This window comes from Pogoniulus pusillus, chromosome 6, assembly GCF_015220805.1.
Source record: "Pogoniulus pusillus isolate bPogPus1 chromosome 6, bPogPus1.pri, whole genome shotgun sequence".
NCBI lineage: Eukaryota > Metazoa > Chordata > Aves > Piciformes > Lybiidae > Pogoniulus > Pogoniulus pusillus.
Window position 1 is genome coordinate 15,996,622 of NC_087269.1, and position 24,644 is coordinate 16,021,265.

Genomic DNA, 24,644 nt, shown 5'->3' on the forward strand with positions numbered 1-24,644 from the left:
GTTACAAATATTTCTGGACACGGATTTACAACACAAATATCATACAAAACCCTTCTGTTTTGTTAACTGGCACCCTAGAGAGATAAAATATACAAATGCTTATTTTTTGTCTCCTATGATAAAGCAGAATTAACTAAAATAAATGTTTTTGTTACCATAATTAAACGAAAGTTTTGAACTGTATTCCTGCCTGTAACATTTTTCTTGGCTGCAAGTATTCCCTTATAGGAGATCTTGAGAAGGTGTTTTCAATTCCACTGTTAGCTCACATTTACCATTTCTTGCCAGTGATAATAATATTTGATTTTGCTCTTGTTGAATTTTCTGTCGTTATGCCTGTGTATAAATGTCATAGTCATACAAGAAAATGTAAATGTGAAGTGGAACTAATTTCCCATCATCTGTGAATGGATCTAGCTGAAATTGTTACTTGTGTTTCCATGAAGACAGCCTAATTTCTTAACTCTGGTTTATTAGATTATCAGTTTGATCATAGAAAGTGGTGATGAAACATTGCATTTCCCTGAAGCCACATAGAAGGCACATTATGTGTGATGCTCTGCAGCACAGCACCTGTCTTAACTTCCCTGGTGTTCCCTTCCAGTGGTTGAAGGGGACAGCAGGACTCTTACAATACAAAACCAGAAACAGGAAGATATCTTTTATGAACCAAGAACTCCACGGTATTAGAGAGACTTTTATTTGTCAGGAAATTTATTATTTAACACTTAGACGGCAATAACAATTTTCAAGGTGTCTTAGTTCTATTCTGTAAATGCTTGTTGTGTAGGATGTTTAACAGGGCTTATACCTCTGTCATAGTTGGAGGCCACAATCAGCCTAGGACTGGATGACAGGAGTGACTCTTACCCCCTTTTAGAGTGCACACAAATTGGAAGTTAAAAGAGAGATTCTATTTACTAGTGCATATATGCAAAAGGCAAACAGGTAGAATGAATACATCCACCAGCTAAGCCAAGTCTATTGGACTAAATCCATCTGGAATCCTCCACCCGTTCCACCCTTGGCAGGCCTGAGAATAGGCCATAACTGCTCCCCCCATACCATTTTAGGCCTATGAGGCCTCAGTAGGCCACATGATGCAGCTCAAAATTCCCTGCTAGCTGGTAGCCGTCTCCTGCACACAGACCATGACATAAGACGGAACTCGTGCTCCTCTTGGAGAAAATGAGGGGAAAAGAGGCAGGGAGGGCAGGAGACTAATGTCTACTAGGCAGTGGCTTAATAAGCTGTGATACCAGAAAACAGAATAACACTATCACAACATGTCCCCTGGAATAGGTCTTGGTCACTGTAGTTTTCTTAGGGGTACCTGGGACCCCTCAAAGTATGACAACCTCTAACAGCTGTAGTGGCTGCTCTGGGACCATTACAGTTCACAAGTGCTTCTTCCGAAAACATAAAACTCTGCAGAAAGATAAGAACTCATAAAAAGGAGTTCTGCAACTGGAGAAACTGGGCAGACTCTCACCTAAACATAGGCCAGTAGGTGATATATCAGAAGTGGGTTTCAGATGTAGTTTTGGTTAAGCAATGTAGATAGATTTGCCGCTGGAAATAGACTATTTGGTCTATTGTAGCATTGTAGCCAGGTGGGGGGTGGCCTCTTCTCCCAGGCAACCAGCAATAGAACAAGGGGACATAGTCTCAAGTTGTGCCAGGGTAGGTATAGGCTGGATATTAGGAAGAAGTTCTTCACAGAGAGAGTGATTTGTCATTGGAATGGGCTGCCCAGGGAGGTGGTGGAGGCACCGTCCCTGGGGGTCTTCAAGAAAAGACTGGACGAGGCACTTAGTGCCATGGTCTAGTTGATTGGTTAGGGCTGGGTGCTAGGTTGGACTGGATGATCTTGGAGGTCTCTTCCAACCTGGTTGATTCTATGATTCTATGAACTGCCATCACCCACAAACACTTTTTTTCCTCTTAAATTCCATCTAAGTGTTTTCAGTGTCTTCTAAATATGGCTGCCAAATACACAGGTGTTTTTTTTTCTTCTGGGGGGAGGGGGAAAAATAGGTAAGCTGGAGAATCTAGGATATTTGAAAGCATCTACTGCTTTTGGCAGCAGTCAGTGCTGGATGGTCTACAGTAAATAATAAGGAAAATGGTAAAGTTGGAGGTTAAATGAATGTGGAACTTCAGCTGAACCTGTAGGTATAGGATGGGGGCATCCTAAGGGGTTGTGGTGGAAGGTTACATAGGCCCAAATGGCCGTGTTTACAAATCTATTCTTGCCCGGACATGTTGTCCCCCCAAAAGGTGTTGCCCTGCCCAAACCTGGGGAAGACAAATTAAGGGGGACAAAGGAGCACAATAAGCCTGGTGCCTTCAAGTCTGGCCTGCCTGCTTGCAAGGTTGAAGTAAACACGTTATGTAAGCTCATGCGCCTAGGGTGGGGATCCACCTCAGCCTCCTCCATATTTGGGGGTACCGGACCCGTGGATTTCACCTTATCTGGCATGTTTTGGCCTGCTGCCAGACTCTTATTGGACAGAACTGTGGTCAAGGACCATCAATATTGGGCCCACATCTTATAAAAGGGGCAATTCAGTGTTCCTGCCACCCTCCTCCACCCGCCGCTCCTAGCCACTTTGCCGCTTTTGGGGCCACCGCCGCTGCATGATTTCAGACCCACGGTGCTTCGCACCAGCCCAGGGAAAATCGACCAAGGCGCTCCTGGCCAGCTGCTGCTCCAGCCTGCCGTTCCCAGCTCGATCATGCCCGGGGAGTCCCTCAGACAGCGCGCCCCAGTAATACCTGAACTGAACTATTCAAGCCCACGAGCGTCAACAACGTGGCTTTTGGTACATATATTTGGGACCGCTGAGCCTGTGACTCCAGCCAGTGAGTAACTGAGCAACCTGGATTTAAGCGGCATAGACTTTCAGACTTTACCCATGGCACATTTATGCCACAAGACTCTCTCTATCCAAATCCTTTCCAAACCTCTACCAAATTCCTGATTCCTGCTGTAAATAGACATTCTGTAAAGTAATTTCACAACCACATACAAAGGACTTGTGTAGGTTAGCTGTATATAAGTTTGGGGAAGGGGGGGAATTTCTTGTGTATATAATATTAAATTATTTAAACCCTTTTAAATTTGGCCTCAGATTTAGTCCCCCCAAACCCAACCAAAACCCCTTCACAACAGGGGTATACATAAGGGCAGTACTGAGACAACTGATTTTAAAGTTTATACATATAATGTTTATGTCAATTTATGAAAGCTGCTTTTAGAGGTATATGGTCATGACCCATTTGTGCTGTAATAGAGAACGAACTAGAGGCAAAAAAAAAGAAGTTGTGAATTAATTTTTTTTAATCATAATTTTAAAGGGAGTTTTGAGTCCAGTTAATAATTTTTGCAGCTATTAGTAAAGAATTTAGAATTTGGTTGAGGTGGTTTCACTAAAAGAATAAAGGTTGTGGAAGAGATGATTATTGAAAGAAAATCAAGTCCAAGGAGAGACAGGTGGTATTATTAAAAGTTTGAGATCCAGGGGAGGTATTTTGTGTAAGAAAAAATGAAACACTTCCAAAACTTCAGGAACAATGGCAGAAAATTTCTGTGTATTTTTTTGTGTAAAGGATGCATATGACTCCTGAACTCTCTTAATAGTTAGAGGCAAGAATACCTCTGGAAAAGATAAGCCAGCAGTAGTGGTTTGGACTGATAGTGGTTTTAAGAACAGCCTGAAAACGTAGCATAGCAGTGGTGAGTGTGCTGCTAAGTTGAATACACAACTGGAAGTTCAGATATGTGCCAAATCATGGCAAAATAGTGGAGATTCACTCTACACAAGAACAACAAACAAAACAGCATTAGAACAGATACAAAGAATCTGATCCAGAATGCAGAAATAGTTGTAATCTCTTTCTGTTCTGCTGTATGAGCATTTGGAGCTGAGCAGCTGAGGGTCATACTGAGAAGCCCAGGGAAATCAGCAGAAAATTGTCTAGTGCTGATATTTTGTTGGTTTGCCTAATTGACTTTCTTTGACCCTTAGCTGTCAAGCAGTTAGGAAAGAAATGAAGCAAAATAGCTATCTAAGTTGTAAATCAATGTTTCTGTGTTGTTTTGAGATTGCTTTAAACCCTGTAGTCAATAATCTACAGCTTACTTCAGGCATTGTAGGCATCAAAGGACTACTGACATGTACCTTTACCAGAAGTGTTCTCATATATTAGACAGGAAGATAATACTTAGAATCATTGCAGAGTGTTATAAAATTTCATTATCCGAGATTAAGAAAACCTTCATGTGAATTAATTGGGCAGAGTAATTAAACTTAAGCCTTTTCACTGAAAATCTTTCAATTACCTGAATAAAACTCATTGACAGTTTAACTACTGAGCATTTGGGGCAGTAATTAAATGTACAACCTGTGGAAAAATATACTGATACTTTGAGAAGCACAAGCAGCAGTGATGATACACTCCATCATTGCAGGTATATGCCATTGTGTAAGAATTGTGATGGGTAGGCTTAGTTTGGGTAATGCTTATCGAAACATGATTGAGAAATAGATATTTTTACAGGAAATACATGTAATTATTTTGGCTGATAGCATTTGAAAAAAAGAAAAATTGTAAATCAGAGAGCTTTTTCTTTCCCCCCCCCCCCCCCCCCCCCCCTTTTTTTTTTAATATTGAGGCCAAACTAAGAAGACAGTTTCCTCGGTTCTCTGCCCATTTTCTACAGCTATGTATGGGTCGAACCAGCCACACCAAAGAAATTGAAGTTAACTTTAATATTAAGAACAAAAATATGCTCCTTCCCCCAACAAAGAGGAATCAATAGAGTTTTACTTTGAATTTTTAGAGATTAGAACAGTTTTAATGTGGCTCTTTGAATAGTTGCAGCTGTACAACTGAGGAGATGCTCAAGTGTAGCAACAGCTGAGTTTTTGAGTATTAGCTATTAAAAAAAATTATCTTACCTTATAGTGGTGTTGACAGGAATAATTTATACTTTTTCTCTCAGTCCAACAAGTAGTTTATAACCCTGTTCATCAGTTGTGGTTATCAGAGAAATTCTGATTTCTGACTTTTAATTGTTCATGGTATTATGATAGAATGACTCAGGGCCATTAGAAAATGAACTTTAACCTGTTGGAGATGCACTATGTACAGAGAAATACTAGAGATTGTTTCTGAATTTCCTATGTAGGAGATTGTTATGTATTATTACCTTTTTAGATGTTCCAAAAATTTTGGCTGATCATCAAATTAAAAAAAAATTACCCTTAATATGGAATTACTTTATTTATTAATTCATTTCTACATTTCTACCATCACCACTTATTAGGGAGAGTGAGAAATTCTGTCAAAGTAGTGTGCATTTGACAAATAATTTAAAATTGCAAATTTAATGTAGTTTTTTTTTTTTGTTGTTGTCATTTGTGTGTTACTTTGGGGGAGTTTGTGTAGGTTCATTGATTGTTTTTTTTTACTGGTTCCTGTGGCACATAATCAAATCCTCGTAACTGTTGTAAGTAGTCTAACACTTCTGAGTCATCTGGGAAATATTTTACATTAAAAGCTTTTTATGCAATTTTGGGCTGATTGTCATAGTGTTATTTTTGTCTAAGGACTTCTGATAGTCTACAGATCACAAGAGTTATGCTAATGAAACAAAGCTACTGCTGAACGTGACATTGCAGCACACAGACTATTTAAGGGCAGATGAAAGACGTACAACAGGTGTAGCATTATTTCCTCAGAAAACTGCAGTTGTGTGCATCCTACAGTCAATCACTTCGCTGGCAGAGCAAAATTAATAGCAGTAAACACATACAACTACCCCTTAAGCTTTCACCAAATGACAAAGCAGCTCAGTGGCAGGCAAATGATTCATGAAGTACTTTAAATAAGCGCTGGCACAGGTGTACTCTCTTCAGATAGCTTTATAGCACTGTGCCATTATAGATGTGCCAACCATATGAAGGTTTCTTCAGCAAGAGAAAGTTTTGAGTGCTCAAGAGCTGTTGATACCTTTTTTTCCCCCTCTTCACTTACCATTCTCAGCTAACTAGGCTGGCAGATATTGACTCTAGGACTGTGGGAGTAAGATGATCAGTGCAAATATCTTTATGCACACCCTTCACGGCAGCAAAATAGTTTATTGTCTCTATCTGACAAGCTCAATGAGAGAGAAAAGATGATAAAAGATACCAAACCTGTGTTGTATGTTCTTGTGCTATTTAGATTTCTGACTTAAGTTCTGAAGATGATTCAGTAAAGTTGGTCTGACATTATTAGCACTCATTTTCTTCATTTCAAGAAACAAATTGATGGCATATAAATGTAGGACAGAAATTCTTTGACTTCTCCCTATAGAAAAATATCTCAGTACTGAGCTAATGGTTACACAAGAAATGGATAATATTATCCTATGACAACTTTTCTAGACACTTGTGTTTCAGTTGAAGTAATTTGAATTATAAAAGGAAATACAGTGAGATTATTTACTAACTAGAAATTAGTGTTTTCTCTCATTTTGGGAGTAGGCTGTGGATTTTTTTTTATGTCAATGTATTGTCATTTAATGTAGCTCCTTTACATTGGCATCTTTGAAGGCAAATCCAACTGTTATTGTCCTAGCACACTAATGTGAACAAATTGGCTGATAAATAAACACTAGTAAAAATACGTTTTTGCACACTACATTTCTTGTGTGGCTACAGATGGCATTAAATGGTAAGTTAGGCTTTGTTTTTATATTTAATCAGAAGAAAATTGTGTATTGAATTTCCTGTGTGTATGTCAAATTAGTTACAGCTGAATATATTTGCTGGGCATCTAACAAAAATGAGTACCATCTTTAATCTTCCTTTTCTCTTGCGGTTGCCTGGACACAAGCTTTCTTTAAAGACCATCCACCTTCTAAAGCAGTTTCTTTCATGGGTAAATAAGTAATTTTGTCAGAGAGATCAGTCTAGCAATTTAAGTTTAGTTAAAGTGCCTACATTTACACATTCTTTTTCCATTTTCCCTATTTTAACCTTGTATCCCCCATGAAAGGCTGTATTGTACAAGCAGCATTGTACTCTGGAGGCCAGCACTAATTTTTTTTAATTCTATGTTAGTATTAATAATTCAGGGTGGTATGGGTTGGATGCAGGTTATGTAGGCCTTTTGCCTGAACAGTTCAAAAACATTAGCTGCTTATCTGCCTGAAGAAGAGCATGAGGAAATCTGACTGTTATCTGTGTTTGAGTAATGAAATGTCTTTTTGTCCAGGATGAGGAGTTGGCTCTTCTCAAGTCTTTCAGGAACTTGAGTTAGATTTTTAAAATACTTCCTATGAAAAGTCAATCAAAATATGGTGTTAAGCTCTTCTCTTTAATTGCTGTTCTGTTTCCTGGCATGCAAATGACTGCTGGGGCATACAGTAAATGCCTCTAAGGTATTCTTTAGGATGCGGTTGAGTAACTTTGCATAATGAGACCTACTTCTGATTGTCTTATTAGTTATGTATAGCTGTGGCAATGCAAAATTATGCATTGAATAGAAATCTATTGTCATAGGTTACTTGATTACATGAGTATGGCTTCTCTCTGTATTATGGTTCCTCTCTTTGTAATGACAAATGCCACAGGCTTCTGTTGAATAGTCCAACAACTTTTTTATGCAATTGCAGCAGCCATACACTTTTAATTAATTGTTCAATATGTCAATCATCACAATTGAAAAGGAGTCCTACCATGCATGAGATTTACCAGTATGAAAAAAGAAGTGTGTATTCCTTTTGTTTCTTTAAATGTTTGTATGGAAAAGGCCACTGTAATTTAACAAACAATAACAAAACCAAACAAGAACAAAAGGCAGAGAAAAGTTCCCCAGTCCTCCTTTAGTTCTCATCAGGCAGCAGTTTTCATATTCAGCTTGCCTTGACACTATTCCTTAGCAGAGGAACATAGTGGAGGCAGATTGTTTAATTTGTGGCCTGGTCTTTATTAGCTTCCATGAGATAGGAAAATCAAGAAAATTATGCAGCCAAAGGTGCTCTTAATTCCATAATGCTTTTATCAACCTCCTAAAGCAGAGACTCCTGCCACCTTCTCAGGGCACAGGACCTTGACTTTTATCAGGATTTGTTGCCATGGCCAAGAGATCAAGAAGCCCTTCCTACTATGAGTAAGAAAAACTGGGGAACCTCTGGGCATGCTACTGTAACAGTGCCAAGACTTAAAATATGTAACTGACCACTACAAAACTCAAGAAAAAGGTTTTAAATTCTGTAAAGACCCACCCCTTCCCTTTTGGTCTGCCAGGACTGTGCAGTCGCCATGAATTATAACTGGAGAAAATGTTAAAGACTCTGATTGACTGCTCTTTTTGAGATCTTTAATTTTTTTAATCCAGTCTTCCAAATTCTCCAGGGGTATAAGATCAATTTATCATTTGTCATATCCAGATGGTAAGTAAATGAGCAGTTTCACCACTGGGCTTGCTATCCAAAATATTCCCAGAGGAATATAAATAAATGCATCAGTTACGTTGGCCAGATGGCAATTCAGGAGACAGCTCCATGTTCTAGTCACTGTACAGCTTCTTCCATATTGCATAAACCTATTCTGGCTTGTTTTGGTTCACCATCTGAAGAAAGGGTCATAGAAGATTATAAGTGTGAATGTGAGGATTTGCTCCTAATTTTAGAGAGCTGAACCAGTGTTCAAGTATTGCATTTCTACAAGAAGCAAAGCTGATTTATCAGTAAATGCAAAACTGGGAGATTAACAACAGATCTGTTTAGCAGCAGATAAATTTGCATCAGAATACATTGCAGCAATTTAAATAAATGGAAAAGGAACCTGTTTTTTCCTTCATATTTATTTATTCCAATTTTGCTTATCTGTAAAACTGAAAATAACTATAAAACTGAAAAGTATTGTATTAACCTAAAATCACCATCACTCCCAGTTTTATCAGATTTATATTTTTAACACTGATCATAGATATTCTATAGGAAATATATCAAAAGATCCAGCTCTATTGTGTATTATATTCACTTGGGGAGACTCCAGGTGTTGACACCACAGGTGAATGCTGTCTGTTGTTTCAGTGAAAAAGAGGCTTTATAGGTAATTATTTTTATGAGTTTTGGGAATATAGTCTCTTTCTCAGCTGTCTGTAAAGATGGTGTGAAATTGTTGTGACATATGAAAAGGAAGATTTGATTTAAAAATGTTATCAGCTGGCTAATTTCACTTCAGTATTTTGAGCTGAATCTAAAAAAGATGCATTAAGAATTGGCTAAGAGACTGCCATTGTTGGGCTTTCTCATCTGAAGCCTCTTAAGAGCAGAGTCACTTATTCTGACATGACAATATCCATCTGCTCCATATGAGAATGGATAGGAATTCTTTTCCTATATAAGAAATATCAAAATTTTCTTCCATTTTGCTTTCATTAAGAAAATCAGGTATGGCTTTCAGAGTTGCGATTCTAGAAGACTTTTCCCATGTTGTGACAGAAGAGGCAGATCCTGCTTTTGAAATGCCGTAAGAACTGCAATTGCAGCTGGAGGGAAGCATTCTCTGTGGATGGGTTTCACTGTCAATTTGAAAAGCATTTATGATTTTCAAGTCTTTGGTTAAGCAACAAAGTCAACATTTTATAGTATTTGGAGAAAGGAGAATGGGTATTGTTACATCATTGATGCTCTCTTTTATGAAGATTTATAATCTGTGTCGCAGCCTTTAATTGGTCAACTCAAATCAATGCTGCTAAAATCTTAACACCAATCACTCATATGTTGTCTATCCCTTTAATAACACAGAGCAAACCCTGGCTTTGTATTTTCATAGATAATTCCTGAAGACAAGTTAATGTCAGAAAAGCGATCGTTCAATCTCTATATTATAAAGTACATACAATATTTAATCCTTTTTTTTACTTATCCTATCCAGTGAACTTATCCTGTCCAGCATTGACATTGATGCAACTGGAGACTGGGAATGTCTAGTCAACAATTCCTATGGAAACAGCACTAAAAAAGTAGAAATTGTGGTACTTGAAACAGCTGCACCCTACTGCCCTGCAGAAAGAGTTATTAACAACAAGGGAGATTTCAGGTATGATTTTCTCATTTTGGAGTGTATTAATATAGATACGGACCATGTTCATACTTACATGATACTTCAACGTCAGTTATGAAGATGTTGTTATTTTCACTTTCATGTGACATAGTAGGAAGCAGGACTTTGTGTTGATTTTTATGGGAAATGGCAGCTAGTGCTTCAAGAGCTGCAGTGGTTTGTGACATTCAGAGGATCTTTCTTCTAATTACTCACTGTGAGATTATGGAAAGTCTCAAAAGATGCAGAGTCATTACAGCGAAATGAGAGAGGGTTGGAAATTGCTCCTGAACTATTCTAAGCTATAGAATATGAGAACACTGCTTGAAAGTATTAGAAGGTAAATCTTCAGAATTTTTCTAATTTGTTTCAGTTCTCCTGATTTTGTTCAGCTGTTAGCAAAATATTTCGATGATGCAGATCAAAATTGCAATCAAAACAAATAGATCATTTGAGGTGAGCTTAAGGACACCCTCAATTCCACCAGTGTATCTCGTGATTAGAAAGCTCTCTGAATCTTAGAGTCTCCTCAGTTTCGTTAAATAAATATAGGTTTTGTTTCATCATTATGTTTATGTATACTGGTGGTTTTTCTTTTGATATCCTTAAACTCAAGCTGTGGAATTTGCTATTGTTTTCAGTTAGATTTGAAGTACTTCAATAGTCTGCATAAAGCTCCTTAAAAATATGTAATTACCTGCTTGACAATAATACTGATTCATGATGGCATTCCACTGAGAATCAACAAAGTAATTTGTTACCAAGTGAGTTATGACAAAGGTTCAGCTTGAACAGTTAATGAAAGGAGAAGTAGATGAGAGGAAGCTTTTCTTAAATGCTAGAACTTTCTGAAAGAATCTTTGTTTTCAAGTTACCTTTAAAGCTTTTTTTCAAAGGCCTTTGGCTACTATTTCTGAGTTGGAATAGATTAATTAATTAGAAAGAAGTGGAGAAACCGACTCAATCTGTTTTCCCTTTGCTGAGGTTAAATGCTAACCTTGGTTACAGTATGTATACTCCATTTGCTAAACTTGTATTTTTATTCCTATTTAATACATATATATGGATTGAAGTTCATTTGAGATCTTTGATCATAAAAGCTTCCATTGTGTTTTCTTAGATTGGATATGCTCAAATGTATTTTAATTGGATCTTTTTCAAGACGTAGACTTCCTATCAGCTAGTACCTAGTGAATCTTTTTGCTATCAGCTTCTTGAAGCTGGAGTTCTTTTCCTAAAATGACATCTTTTTCTTCAGAAATAAATATAAATTCTACAGGCTGCACACAAACTAACACCATTTAATATAAATCAAAACAACAGGAGTGCACATTTCTCTCCCTATTGATCATCTTTCTAGAAATACATATACATTTATTTTTCAAATTTCTGTCAAAAGGATGCTGAGTCCATAGGTTCTTTCCCATGTGGGGGAATGAATTTAAAATTATAGGGAATTTATTGGACTCAAACTCAGCATTAGGTTTATCCTCAGAGATGCAGGTATCACACCAGTAATTTTTCTTGCAAAGGTCTTGGAAGTTTTGGTAAGATGGCAAGTATTTAAGTAGAAAGAGATGAACCATAACTCAAAGCTAGAAAAACTTAGTTCTTTTATTTTGGGAAAAAAAAATCAACTCTCAGGTAATGATGTGGTTTTTTTTCGTTTGACTTGCCTAGCCAGTATTTATAATTGCATGAAGGTAGTAAGAATTGGGTATTGTGAGTCAAAATTAACTGACCTTATCTACTACATTCTCTGTGGTGGGCCTGTTTTGCCTTTTTTGTTTGTTTGTTTTCTGAACATGTAAGATCATGCAGAAATGCAAATATTAATGCTATGTCCTACCCTTCCTATACATAAAGGCCAGATTTTGCTACCTGTACTAAGTTTCAGAATTATCACTTTAGTTTTATCTTTCTGATAAGATGTATTAGCGTAGCCCAATTGCATTAATGGAGATGTTTTGCTAAAATAATATTTTAGCAAATATTTTTGCCTGAGGGCAAAAGGAGAACATACTGGTGTATGCATCTTGTTTTTTTTGTGAATCCTCTTTTGTGGTTCATTTTGCATCAACTGTTTTTACATCACAGAATTATCCCTGTGGCAGTCAGCTATGACATAGAAAAGTATCTTTCTTCTTTTCTTTGTAGCAAGGAACCTTTACATAGCCTCAAACCTATCAGTATGTCATGTAAGGATATCCAAATGGAGATCCATTGTATAACTAAGAGGGGATAATATGTGTGTGTGAGCAAAACTTGACTGCCAGTGTGTAGCTTCACTGGCAAGCTGAGTATTGTTATGATTGATTGGATTCAGTCATTAGATCAATGCAATTGAAGAACCATATCCTCTCCAGACATGCTGACTTGCTAATGATATGTTTCTGCTTTTCTTTGATTTCATGCAATTACCTGATCCTTCTATATCCATACCTGACAACGGGTTTGGTACCAAAAGGAATAGATCCCAGTTGTGCCATTCTAGAGAATACAAATGATGTGCAAAAAAATAATTATTGTATAATAGACCCATGGCTAGAAAAAAAAAAAGAAAATTAGCTGCTCCTGATTTATAATTAATTTTCAAAGATTGTTTTGGAATCACACTTCATAACATCTTCCTTATAAGGAGAGACTGAAGGAGCTGGGGCTCTTTAGCTTGGAGAAGAAGAGAATGAGGGATGACCTTGTCAGTGTTTATAAATATGTAAAGGGTGAGTGCCAAGAGGAGGGAGTCACACTCTGCTTGGTGATGCCCAATGACAGGACAAGGGGCAATGGGTGGAAGTTGAGTTATAGGAAGTTCCATGTCAACGTGAGGAAAAACATTTTTGCTGTGAGGGTGACAGAACCCTGGAACAGGCTGCCTAGAAGGGTCGTGGAGTCTCCCTCTCTGGAGATACTCAAAACCCACGTGAATGAATTCCTGTGTGATCTGGTATAGGTGATCCTGCTCTGGCAAGGGGGTTGGACTAGGTGATCTTTTTAAGTCCCTTTCAGCTCCTAATATTCTGTGATTCTGTGAAATCATGTTACTTATTTTTAGAAATCATGTTATTATAACCTAAATACTTAATTTTTAAGGGCTATTTCCTCCTCCATAAGATACAATCTCTGCTAAAGTCTTGTTTATTGGTTTCTGATACATTCAGAGATTTTTGCTTTTCAGGAGTTGGTGGCAGAGAGGGCTTAGCAGTATTGGGTCAAAATGCAAAGCAATGATTGTCAGGTACATTTTAAGCATTTACCTTTTACAACATTTAGTAATAGGGCTTGGATTTTTTTTTGTTTGTTTTATGGATTTACTGCTCTACTTTTTGCAGTCTGCAAAGATAAATGCAGGGGAAATACCATCCGCATTTTTTTTCTGAACACCAAACTTCTTCCTAGAATTAATGCAGAATCAATATGTGATTAGCCAGACCTGAACCTGTATAATTTTGACACAATCCAAGGAAATAATTCATTACTGAACATAACAAAACAAAATTTAAAATAGCTTTCCCCCTCCTTCTTGTATATTCTGCATGTTATTGCCATATTGTAACTTGCTTTTAAATAAGAAGTTTCATGTTGTAATTTTTTATCATAATTTTGTTCATAGATGGCCCAAAACGTTGGCTGGAGTAACTGCTTATCATCCCTGTCTCCAATATTCATTTAACTCCTTTGCCTTTCACAATGGTGCAGAGGAATCTAAGGCGTGGCGTAAATGTAATCGAACTGGACGCTGGGATGAAGAAAACTATTCTCAATGTCCTTATTCACAAGAAGTAACTCAAGTTCTCCATGCTTTTAGTCAGGTAATGCCATGAAATTCAGGGCTTCCCCTCTCTATTACTTATTTTGTTGAATAACTCGTTAGAAATGTTTGCCTAGTCACAGGTTTGGGATAGCTAGACATCTAAGAAAATGTAGTACGTGAAAGACAATTTGTTTGGTAATTGAAGTTGCAGTAGGAGGAAGTGCACAGAATTTATTGCCTTTATTTTATTTTTAAATTCATTTTTCTCTGGGCCTGAAGTAGAGATGACCATTAGAAATGTTGACAAGCCCTAATGACTTCATTATATCAGAGTTCTGTCAGCTGAAGTGCTTTTCCTCATGGCCATTGTCCATACTGTATTAACAAGAGATGCAGAAGGGAAGCCTGCTTTAGAATGCTATTTTTGGTATCTTCTACAAAAGCAGTACTTACATGGTTTCTTATGGATATGTAAAAGAGAATCAGAGAATAAAGTGAATGCATAGAAGTTAATGGGAAAAAAAAAGAGAGCATAACATGGAACAGTGTGGAGCATGATACACACTTATAACTGCCTTAATAACTTATCTAACTTTCAGTTTCCGTGATCATTTCGTCCTAAGCAGTAGTCCTAGATAACATGACAAGAAGGTCATTTTCAGATATAAGAATGATTACTTTATTAAGAAAGCAAGTGCAACTATAGGACAAGAAAATAATTAGAAAGGTGTCTAGATTCCTGTCCATTCTCCTGTGAGCAAGAAGGTGATGCCAGATTTCTCAGGGCTTTAACCACTCTGATCTTTAAAACCTCTGAGGATGGAGGCTGCACCACCTCTGGGTGTAAGCTGTTCAAATGCCTGATTATCCTCATGGCAGAAAATATTTTCTTCATAACCAGTCTGAACTCCTTTCAACTTACTGCTTTCTTCTCCCACTGTGCACTGCTCTGTATATGAACCATCACTATTTTTGTCATGACGATCTAAAGATATGGGCAAAGCAAGGTTAGTAAATTGGTACAATGTTATATGAGCCTGTAGCTGCAGTCTAGAAAAAGTAGACAAAAACCTTCAAAATGTGTTGGCCTGTTGTAGTGTTTGCAAATAACAGTAATGGAATCTAAGATGTAATCCTGAGTGTATCCTGAAGAGACATTCATATGCCACTGAAATTTATGTCCATGGTACTACTGATGCAGATCATATAAATCCATGTGAAATTATAGGATGCATTACACACATAGGTGTGACCTGTAGTTTTCAAAAGCAAATAAAGCTACCTGATGTATCGCACCTAACAGTTCTGATATATTTTCAGATGCACATCAATTTGACAACAGTGCTTGAGTTTTCCCGCCAGCTGACAGCCTACACAAGAGGTGCTTCCCGCTTTGCAGATAAAATGGATGTAATATATTTGGCTTACATAATGGAAAAGTTAATTGTCTTCGTGGATGAAGTTGAAGATGTAAGATATCTTCTCTATACTGAAAAAGAAGTATCACTTAGAAGCCTTCACGCTTGGCCCTGTTCTTAATGTATGCAGGCATGCACTGAGGAGTAGCTTCTAAAATTGATTGATGGTGTTCTGATTGCAAATGTTCAACACATACTGTGATGTGGGGTTTTTCTGCAAAAAAGAACAACTAAGCTGTCTTATCTGACTGATAAAAATGTTGCAGCTTAGGAATAAAAATGCATTTTCAATAAGCTGCTTCTTTACTTCTCATTTTAATTTCTAGAATGTCTAACATATTAGAATGAGCTCAAGGTGCTTCTTTATCTAGGCACTGGAATTACACATGCTTCTTTCTTTTTCTTGTATTTCATGAGGAGGGTTTCACTGAGTTGATAAACCATGTATCACTTTATGTGAAGAGATCATGTGTCTTTAAATGCAGCTTCCTACAGAAAATTTTAGCAGGGTGTATGGCATTTTTACAAAGAAATCTAGTAAGAAACTTATGCAAACCCTATGGGAAAAATAGGTTTTTTAATAGAATGCAGCAATATTTGTCATAGTTTTTACTGTTAATTTTCAGAGTCACTACTTAGATAAAGATTTCATAACCTCTAATTTTGCACAGATGATAGCTATAGTTAAAATATTTGGGGCTTTTTGGGTTTGGCAATGTTCATTCCATTCTGGCCCTGGGGATTGTAGCAGTTAACATTTTAGTGCCAATCCAAGAAAGCCTCCAACTTCATCGTTATATGCCAGACTTGTAGTATATTGAGTGCTCTCCAATAATCGTGCTTCAAAGCTAGGATTGTGTTTCAACTTAAAGTCCAGATAAGATCTTAACTGCATTCTGACAAAACAAAAATTTACCATTCAAAAGAATGCAGTTGGATTTACCACGAAACCTCTCTTTTTCTAGCAGTTGATGCATTATCCATTAAAACTGAACACCACTCTAATCTCATTGATTTCTTCTACCTTCTAAACAGGTTTCAGTGTCTTGGCTTTGGTAGCAGAACATCTGCATCTCCACCACTTATCTCTACATCTGTTACTTTGTAATACCTTATTGTTTTCATAATTTAAAGTATTTCACCTAATTAATCTCTCTTTCATTCTATTTAAACTTTACATTCTTTGTCCCTCTCAAGTTCACTAAGTAGGTTCCTCATTCACTAAGCTCTTCAATAACACTTCTTAGCTCTCACTCAGATAGTACAAAAGCACATGGGGAGTTGAAGTGTCAGCAGTTATACATGTGAGGCTGCACTAGTGTAATTATAAACAGGATTGAATTTTATTACAAAGCAGCATATGAACAAAGGTGTATTAGTTTGGAATTGACTAGCAGCTGAAACTACAGTTATATAAAATAATTAGATAGAACTAATTGCAAAATCACAAAGTGGTAGGGTTTGGAAGGGACCTCTGAAGATGATCTAGTCCAAGTTTAAAGGGATTTTTAAAATAACAATTAAAATATTTTATTTAAAAGATCAGTACAACCCAAACCTTAAATATTTTTTGAATTTTTTTTTACTTCCAAACAATGTTACATCATTAATATAAAACCACTTCAAAATGTAGTTAATTTTTCAGTGCCTTCCTTTGAACCATTATAATGAAAATACCTACAGAGATTTTCTATGATTTAACAAAATAATACAGAACCATTTTAGTAAACTAGCACAGAATCACAGAATCCCAGGTTGGAAGGGACCTTAAGGATCATCTGGTCCGAGCTTCCCAGATAATAGTATAATCCAAGTAAAATGGCTTAACACCCTGTCAAGCTGTCTAATGTAGGGGATTCCACTACTTCCCTTGGGAGATTATTCCAATGTCTAACTGTTCTCACTGAGAAAAGTTTTCTCCTGGATTAGAGTTTCTGTACATTGTCTCTCCCAGTTATCACATGATTATTCATTTTCATGTAAGTTAGTCATATGTTGACCCATCTGGAGGTTCATCTCTCAAATGTGAACTTCAACAGCTGCACTAGGACATATTTGCAATGTACTATAACGTTTTTGCAAGAGGGATGCACAAGTATTAGGCTAAATATTTTTAATGCCATGCCTTTGCTCTTCATTAACACCTTTAATTATGATATAAATTACTTCCTTTTCTTATTTTTCTCCTTGTGTATATTTGTAGACTGTCATTCTAACCTCAGTAGATTATAGTTTAGCTGATTGGTGTGTGCTTTAATTGTTTCTCTTATGTCACTCCAATCTTTGTGCACGTTACTGTTATTCATTGTATCAGTAAATCTGTTACATTGTCAAAAGCCCTCTACCATTATATAGTAATTATGCTCTCAAAAATACATTAACTAGTTCAAGAGGAGTCACATAAAATTTCACATATAGTCTCATTATTCCTGTGTCCTTTGCAATGTATGTGAAGTTTATGTATCTTTATGTTGAAAATACAGAACCAGCTAATTTCATAACCTAAATCACTACTTACACCTTTTCCACCATTGCTGAATTTCTTCTTCCCATTCCACTGAATTATCTGTTTATTTGTCTTATTTTTCTGTTTCTATTAGTTTCACATTTTAGCCTCTGGAACTTTTCTTTAGCCATACTTCTCTGTCATTTATTCCTTTCTATATTCCTTTTTATACAGGTTCATTTGTGGTAACTTTGTATATTTTTGGCATATCTTTGACCTAATCATGGTAACATGCTAGTATTAATTTTGAAATGTCACTCAAATTTTAGAGGTTTTGAAAAGCAAACATTTTCATTTGAACTTGAAATAATCACTAACAAATAGTCACAGTGATATTTATTCCTTCTAAATATCATATACCAATTAAAATTTTGAAACACATAGTCATATTTACTGAAGTCTGCAAAATGTCATCTTACAGTGCATAGATATACTGCTTTGTCCTAGCCACGGGAGTGAATGAAAGCATCCAAAGTTATAAGCTCACACTTTCTATATAGCCAATGAGATGATACAGGTTTGTGTCAGCACGTGGATTCAGATTTATGGTTTGTTGTTTGATTTTTTTTTTTCCCCCTAGAGGTGCTTTGATTAAGCATGAAGCAGTGCTTTAGAGGGCATAATCAATTTTAATTCATTTAAGAAAGAGAGTTAAGAATTCTGGGATTCTCTTTATTGCTCAGTGAGAGACTTGATCATTCTGGGGTATCTAGAATATAAGCTCTGAAATTTGGAACAAAAGGTCTTTTCCTAGCAAGTGGTTTCTTTTCATGGTCTTTCTTTTTCATCATTTAATTTTCTTAATAGCATCACAAAATTGTCTCTGAATGATGGTTCACTTGTACCCTTTTCCTATTTATATGGTTTTGCCAGACAGTACATTTCTGATTTTGGGGCATTTCCCCCCTCTTCCAGATTGGAGATGCTCTCATTGAAATTGCCAGCAATATAATGTTGGTCGATGACCATGTGTTGTGGATGGCTCAAAAGGAAGACAAAGCCTGCACCAGGATTGTACGATGTGTGGAACACATTGCAAGTCAAATACTGACCAGCAATATTCAAATGATATCAAAGGTATTTCATAAAATTCAAAGCGTTTTCTCAGAACTTGTTTTTAAAATATCATTTTTCTTCATAATTATGCCTGAAAGACAAACAAAATGTTATTTTTGGTATCATGGTATTAAAAAGTGGTTTTTTTACTTGATTTATTTTATTTATTCTTACAAAGGACTGTTCATAATACTCTTTTTCTGGTGTTATTATTCAATCTGTTCCTATTTTTATTGCCACTATAGTATGTAGAATTGTGATGGTTTGGGTGTTCCCCGCATCCCCACACTTTAAAAATCACCCATATTCTCTCTGGGAATATAAATGAAGCTATTTATTTACACCTAGCACAATATACAAGCAGATATTTACAGTGTATGCAGTTATTTACAGAAATATACAAGGTAAAAGGTAATACAGAAACACAACTCCCCTCCCAGAAACCTGAGTCCCCAGGAGGGGCTCTCAACCACCCCTGCACTTCCCCCTGCCCCTCTCAACCTTACCCCAGTCTCAAGGAAGAATGGAGGCTCAGCCAAGAGGTTAGGAAGCAAAGGTGAGTGAAGGGTGTGTTAGAGAGATGCAGCTCAGTCAGCAGCCCAAGCCAGAGTGAGAGAAAATGGCAAGAGTGTTATCTAATGTTTTCATTTCTTCTTCCCAAACTCCTTAGTGAGACTTCTGAGGGAAGTAGACATCACCACTGTTTTCCTTTCACAGCTTGTAAGCTAGTTCTTCTCACCAAAACATTCTACCCTGCTTCAAACTAGCACAAGAATTTATTTCAAAAAGCCCAAGTAGAGTGAAATTTTTAGAAAGAAAGAAAATGTGCACCCTTGTTGCTTGAAGATTTTAATATGTCTTTCAGAGAAGATTCTAGACAATACTTGTTTAAAGCATTTAGAAATGATCATGTCATAAAGACTACTAATTTGTGACATTAAATAATTGTGTTTGTACCTTGTCCTCCATCTACATGAATTTATCACTTGGATATTCAGTTGTTGTCATGTGGGCACTGAGGAATTGTCTTCTTGCCAGTTTCAACATCTGAGTAGCAGAATTTATCGAAATCAAAAGCTTGAAACTTATCCTTTTAGAATTTTTGATAAATGTTTGTAAGCCTTATAGCTCCTTGGGCTGGTTAGCTTTCTTGAGTGATTTTAATAGCAGTTATTATTTTCTCAGTTGTCAGCTGCATTCACATAAATATGCTGTTTAAAAGTGAGCTCAGTTTTGCTTTCAATTACAGCAATAAGGTATAAAAGTTTAAAAAAAAAAACAAACCAAACCAACCCCAAACTAATTGTAGACTGAGCTGAATTATGGCCTGAGCCAATAGCATAATGAGCATAGTTCCTTCACTCTATGTTTTTAGAAAAGCCCTCTTTCAAACAAAGACAGAAATGTGTTAGGCAGTTTCCGAAAGGAGGTTTTGTATTTAATTCCTTTTAATGCAAATTTAATAAAAAATATTTATATTAAATACCTAAAGTCAATAATCTGCCTTTTAGAAGTCTTTTCAGAGTGACAGCTAGGAGGGCTCTGTTGCTCTATGCTTAAATTTTTTTAAATGTCAAGTGCCAAAGGTCTTTTTCTTTGCTCATCAGTGCTTCAGGAAACTGTTGACATTGCTGTAAACAGTAATTCTGTGTCCTCAAATGTAGAGCTGTGTCACTAACCTTTTTTCCATGCTTTATCATTTTGCTTCTTATCGTTTTATGTAGGAGAATTAGTTTGCTGTTGAGTGCAGTTTGTTAATAAACAAAGCTGTAGAGTTTTTCTGGTGTCATCTCATGTAATATCAAACACTTCTGTTCGTTTGGGAGGCCAGCCAGAAAATTGCATCTGCTTTCTTTATTTTAGCAATGGGAAACAAAACCCCCAAATCTTAGGTATCTGAGGACACTGCTAGCTTATAATTCCCAAAGAAAAGAAACCTCATTAAACTGTATCGCTTGAGTAATGTGCACAACTGTGTTCCATGTACATTGAAAAGCTGCTTAGGAGTCATTACTGTTACTTCTGTATTGTTTTTGGAGGACAAAAGTGTTGTTTCCAGTTTCTTGAAATTGTGAGATGACTGATCTCAAGGTTAGAAAATCAGTAGGGTGGATACCTTTATTTCGGTCTTCAGAAGTTTTCCTTGCTCTCAAATGCTGCTGCAGGAAGAATGACAAATAGCAACTTTCTAATACTACATTATTTCATATATATATATACACACTAAATATATATATGACATATATACTTCTGATTTCCTTTATTAGTAATAACAGTAAAACAATGATCACCTAATTCTGCTGTATGGTAACTAAAATCTGTGAGAAGTCACATAGACAAAAGGTTCTTGTCAGGATGCTGTGCAGGCTGGGACGCCGCTAGCCAGGGACCATGGCAGGCTGGGGGCAACTGGGGGCAGCCCCAGACCAGGGCTGCATCTTCAGTGGCAGTGATGAGACCAGGGAAGTAGTGCAGGACTGCAGATCAAGGTGAGGGTCAGGCCCAGCAATGGTAACAATATCTAATTGTAGCCTGGTGGTCTCCAGGGCAGGCTGCAGAGGGGAGGCTGGCCCCAGGTTAGTGGTAGGCATTTAATTTCATTCTCCAGACTTTGAGACTACCAGAATATTTTAAGTTAGTTGCAGTGTGGCTTTTTGTTTGTACTCTTAGTCTTTGCAACCTTCAGTGCTGATCTCAGCTTACCAATATAACAGTCTCGTTTTGGTCTTTGAGGGGTGCCTTTACCCGAGGTTTAGAAAGTGGACATGAAATTATCATTTTCTCTATATGTATTACTTAGAGACAACATCAGCCTGTGGCTTTTCATAAAATCTACCTGGCTGTGGCTTGTTTCCATGGATGATTTTGCTCTGAGTTAATCTACATCCATTTCGTAACACCTTTTACAATTCCACAAAATCGCACAGTCAGAATCACAGAGGATATCTGATTGGAAAAGACCTCAAAGATCATCCAGTACAACCTTCAACCCAGTGCTGAATGGTCAACACTAAGCCATGTCCCTGAGTGCCAGGTCCACATGCCACTTGAACACCCTCAGGGATGGTGACTCCACCACTGCCCTGGGCAGACCGTTCTAGTGTTCAGTCACCCTTTCAGTGAAGAATTGTTTCCTAATATCCAGCCTAAACCTCCCCTGATGCAGCTTGTAACTCTTTCCTCTAGTACTGTTGCTTGTTGTGAAGGAGAAGATGCTGACCCCCTCCTTTCTCCAACCTGCCTTCAGGTAGTTGTTGAAGAGAGTGGTAAGATCTCCTCTCGGCCTCCTCTTCTGTAAACTGAACAATTCCAGCTCCCTCAGACACTCCTCACAGGCCATGTGCTCTAGGCTCTCCACAGGCCTTGTTGCACTTCTCTGGATGTGCTCCAGTGCCTCAATGTCCTTTCTGTAGCAAGGGGTCCAGAACCAAACACTACTCTGGTGACCTCAGCAGTGCAGAGTACAGGGTCACCTCCTTGTTCCCCTGTTCCTGCTGGGCACAGTCTCAAATACAAGCCAGGATGCCATTGGCTTTCTTGGCCACCTGGGCACATTGCTGACTTCTGTTCAGTTGGCTACCAAACAATACCCACTCAGGTCCCTCTCCAAGTTGCAGCTTCCAACCACACACACATCCCAAAGTTTGTAACTTACCATGGGGTATTGTGACCCAAGTGCAGGACCTGGCATTTGGCCTTGTTGAACTTCATACAATTAGCCTTGGCCTGGCCCATCAATCTAACCTGTCCAGATCCCACTGTAAAGCTTCTCTAAACTCTAGCAGATTGACACAGCCACCCTGCTTGGTGCCATCTGCAAACTGACTGAGGGTGCACTCAATCCCCTCATCCAGATTATTGATAAAGATACTTGTGCTAGTTTGAAGCTAGCTAGAATGTTTTGGTGAGAAGAACTAGATTACAGGCTGCGGAAAGAAAACAGTGCTGATGTCTGCTTCACTCACAGGCTTTCTGAGATGTATGGGAACAAGAAATAAAAACACTAGATAATCACTCGGCACCACTCTTGCTCGGGCTGCTGGCTGAGCTGCATCTCTCTAACCTCACCCTCCAGTTTGGACTAATCCACTTTGCATCCTAACCCTTTGGCTTAATCTCCATTCTTCCTTGGGACTGGGGTAAGGTTGAGAGGGGTAGGGGGAAGGTGAAGGGGCAGTTGAGAGCCCCTCCTGGGGACTCAGGTTTCTGGGAGGGGAGTTGTGTTTCTGTATTACCTTCTACCTTGTATATTTCTGTCTATAACTGTACATATGGCAAATATCTGCTTGTATATTGTGCTAGCTGTAAATACAAGAGGACAGGTCCCAGTACTGAACTCTGGGGGACACCACAAGTTGACTGGGTGCCAGCCAAATTTATCTCTACTTACCACTTCTGTCTGAGCTCGACCATCCAGATAGTTGTTTCTCCAGAGCAGAGTGTTTTACCTGACATTTTTCTGTATGCAGAGATGTCATGTTCACACTGTGAACACTGTCAGGCCTTTACAGGTATGCTTTGAGAGTGGTAAACCACAAGTTGTTAAGGAATTTAATATTCAGAAATTGAAAAAAATAGCCTCAGTTTTGTGAAATCACTTAGTCTTCATTACATTATCTAGCAAACCTCTTATTCACCATCACCTCACAAATGTGAAATGAAGTACCAGTGTTAAGCCCATTCTACAGCAGGAAACATGAAGCTATGAATAATTAAATGACATTTTCCAGAAAACTTATTACCACTGAGTCGTGATATGGATAATAGTATTTTGCAGGCAGTAATTTTTTTTTTTAGCTTCTTGAAAGGATATCTACAGATTCTGCAAAAAATTACCCAGGTAAACATAGTTTTGAGTTTTAGGACTTTCTGATAAACAGCCACTGGATTTTTAATACAAAAACTATTTGATTCTTAATGATGTATGGTATTTTTATTGAAGAAAGAAGATCACCTTCAAGGACAGAAGAGGTGGAAATTTAATCCACAAGATTTTGAAACAAAAGAATTTTTAGACTGCTTCTACTTCAAAAGTGATACATATATAAATTTTGACAGAAATTAAAATTAATTGTTTTGTGAGGCTTCAGCACTTTAGTTCTGAACACATGCATAATCACCAGTGACTGAAAAAGGTGCAGTCAAGAACTGTTTTATAAGGTCAAAGAAGGAGCAGCCAAGTTATGCACTGTCTCATGTTAAGATTTATTTTGTTCTGGTGCCATGAATGCAGTTTGTGCATGCACAAGACTTTGTCAAGTATATGCAGTAAATACACAATGCACATATAATAATGCAGTGAGTAACTGCATATAATAATGAGTTAATAACGTATCTCCTTCACAATGTTTTCACAGGTATCTCGCAATATAGCTCTGGAGGCCTTTATGATCAAGCCATCTAGTTTCACGGGAATGACTTGCACTGCCTTCCAGAAAGTATCTGCAAATTCTGACAAGTCAGTGGTGCACGATTTGGGAAGCTGGGAAGCAAATCATCATCTTGATCAACACTTAAATTTCAAGTGCAACACTGGCAATCTGAATGGTTCCTTAGTGAATTCTTCGACCAGGGTAAGTCAGTACCTATTTCATTCTAGTTTCTGTAGTACCTTTAAATGGAATTCTGATGTGGAAAACGTTAGCATTGTAAGCTGGCTGATAATTTCAGCATGTTGGTGTCCTTAAACTGATGAGTGTAGCATAATTTGTTGAGCTAACAGATATTTCAATAATGTAATTAGGCAAAATGCACAAGTGCAGTGTATGAATAGAAATGGATTAATTTCTGCTCCTGTCTCTGGA

General features: G+C 37.4%; 1 protein-coding gene across 3 annotated transcripts in view; it reads left to right on the top strand.

The window, feature by feature from the left end:
- LOC135176046 (adhesion G protein-coupled receptor A3-like) overlaps nt 1-24,644 on the top strand; it is a 293,150-nt gene that overhangs the window by 146,442 nt on the left and 122,064 nt on the right. For 2 of the 3 annotated variants that reach the window (XM_064144647.1, XM_064144650.1), the window contains exons 8-13: nt 9,939-10,103; nt 13,285-13,344; nt 13,720-13,918; nt 15,181-15,330; nt 18,700-18,861; nt 24,198-24,413. In XM_064144647.1, coding sequence (XP_064000717.1) covers nt 9,939-10,103; nt 13,285-13,344; nt 13,720-13,918; nt 15,181-15,330; nt 18,700-18,861; nt 24,198-24,413 — 952 coding nt within the window. The remainder of the gene's footprint in view (nt 1-9,938; nt 10,104-13,284; nt 13,345-13,719; nt 13,919-15,180; nt 15,331-18,699; nt 18,862-24,197; nt 24,414-24,644) is intronic. The other variant, XM_064144649.1, reaches the window with a different exon arrangement.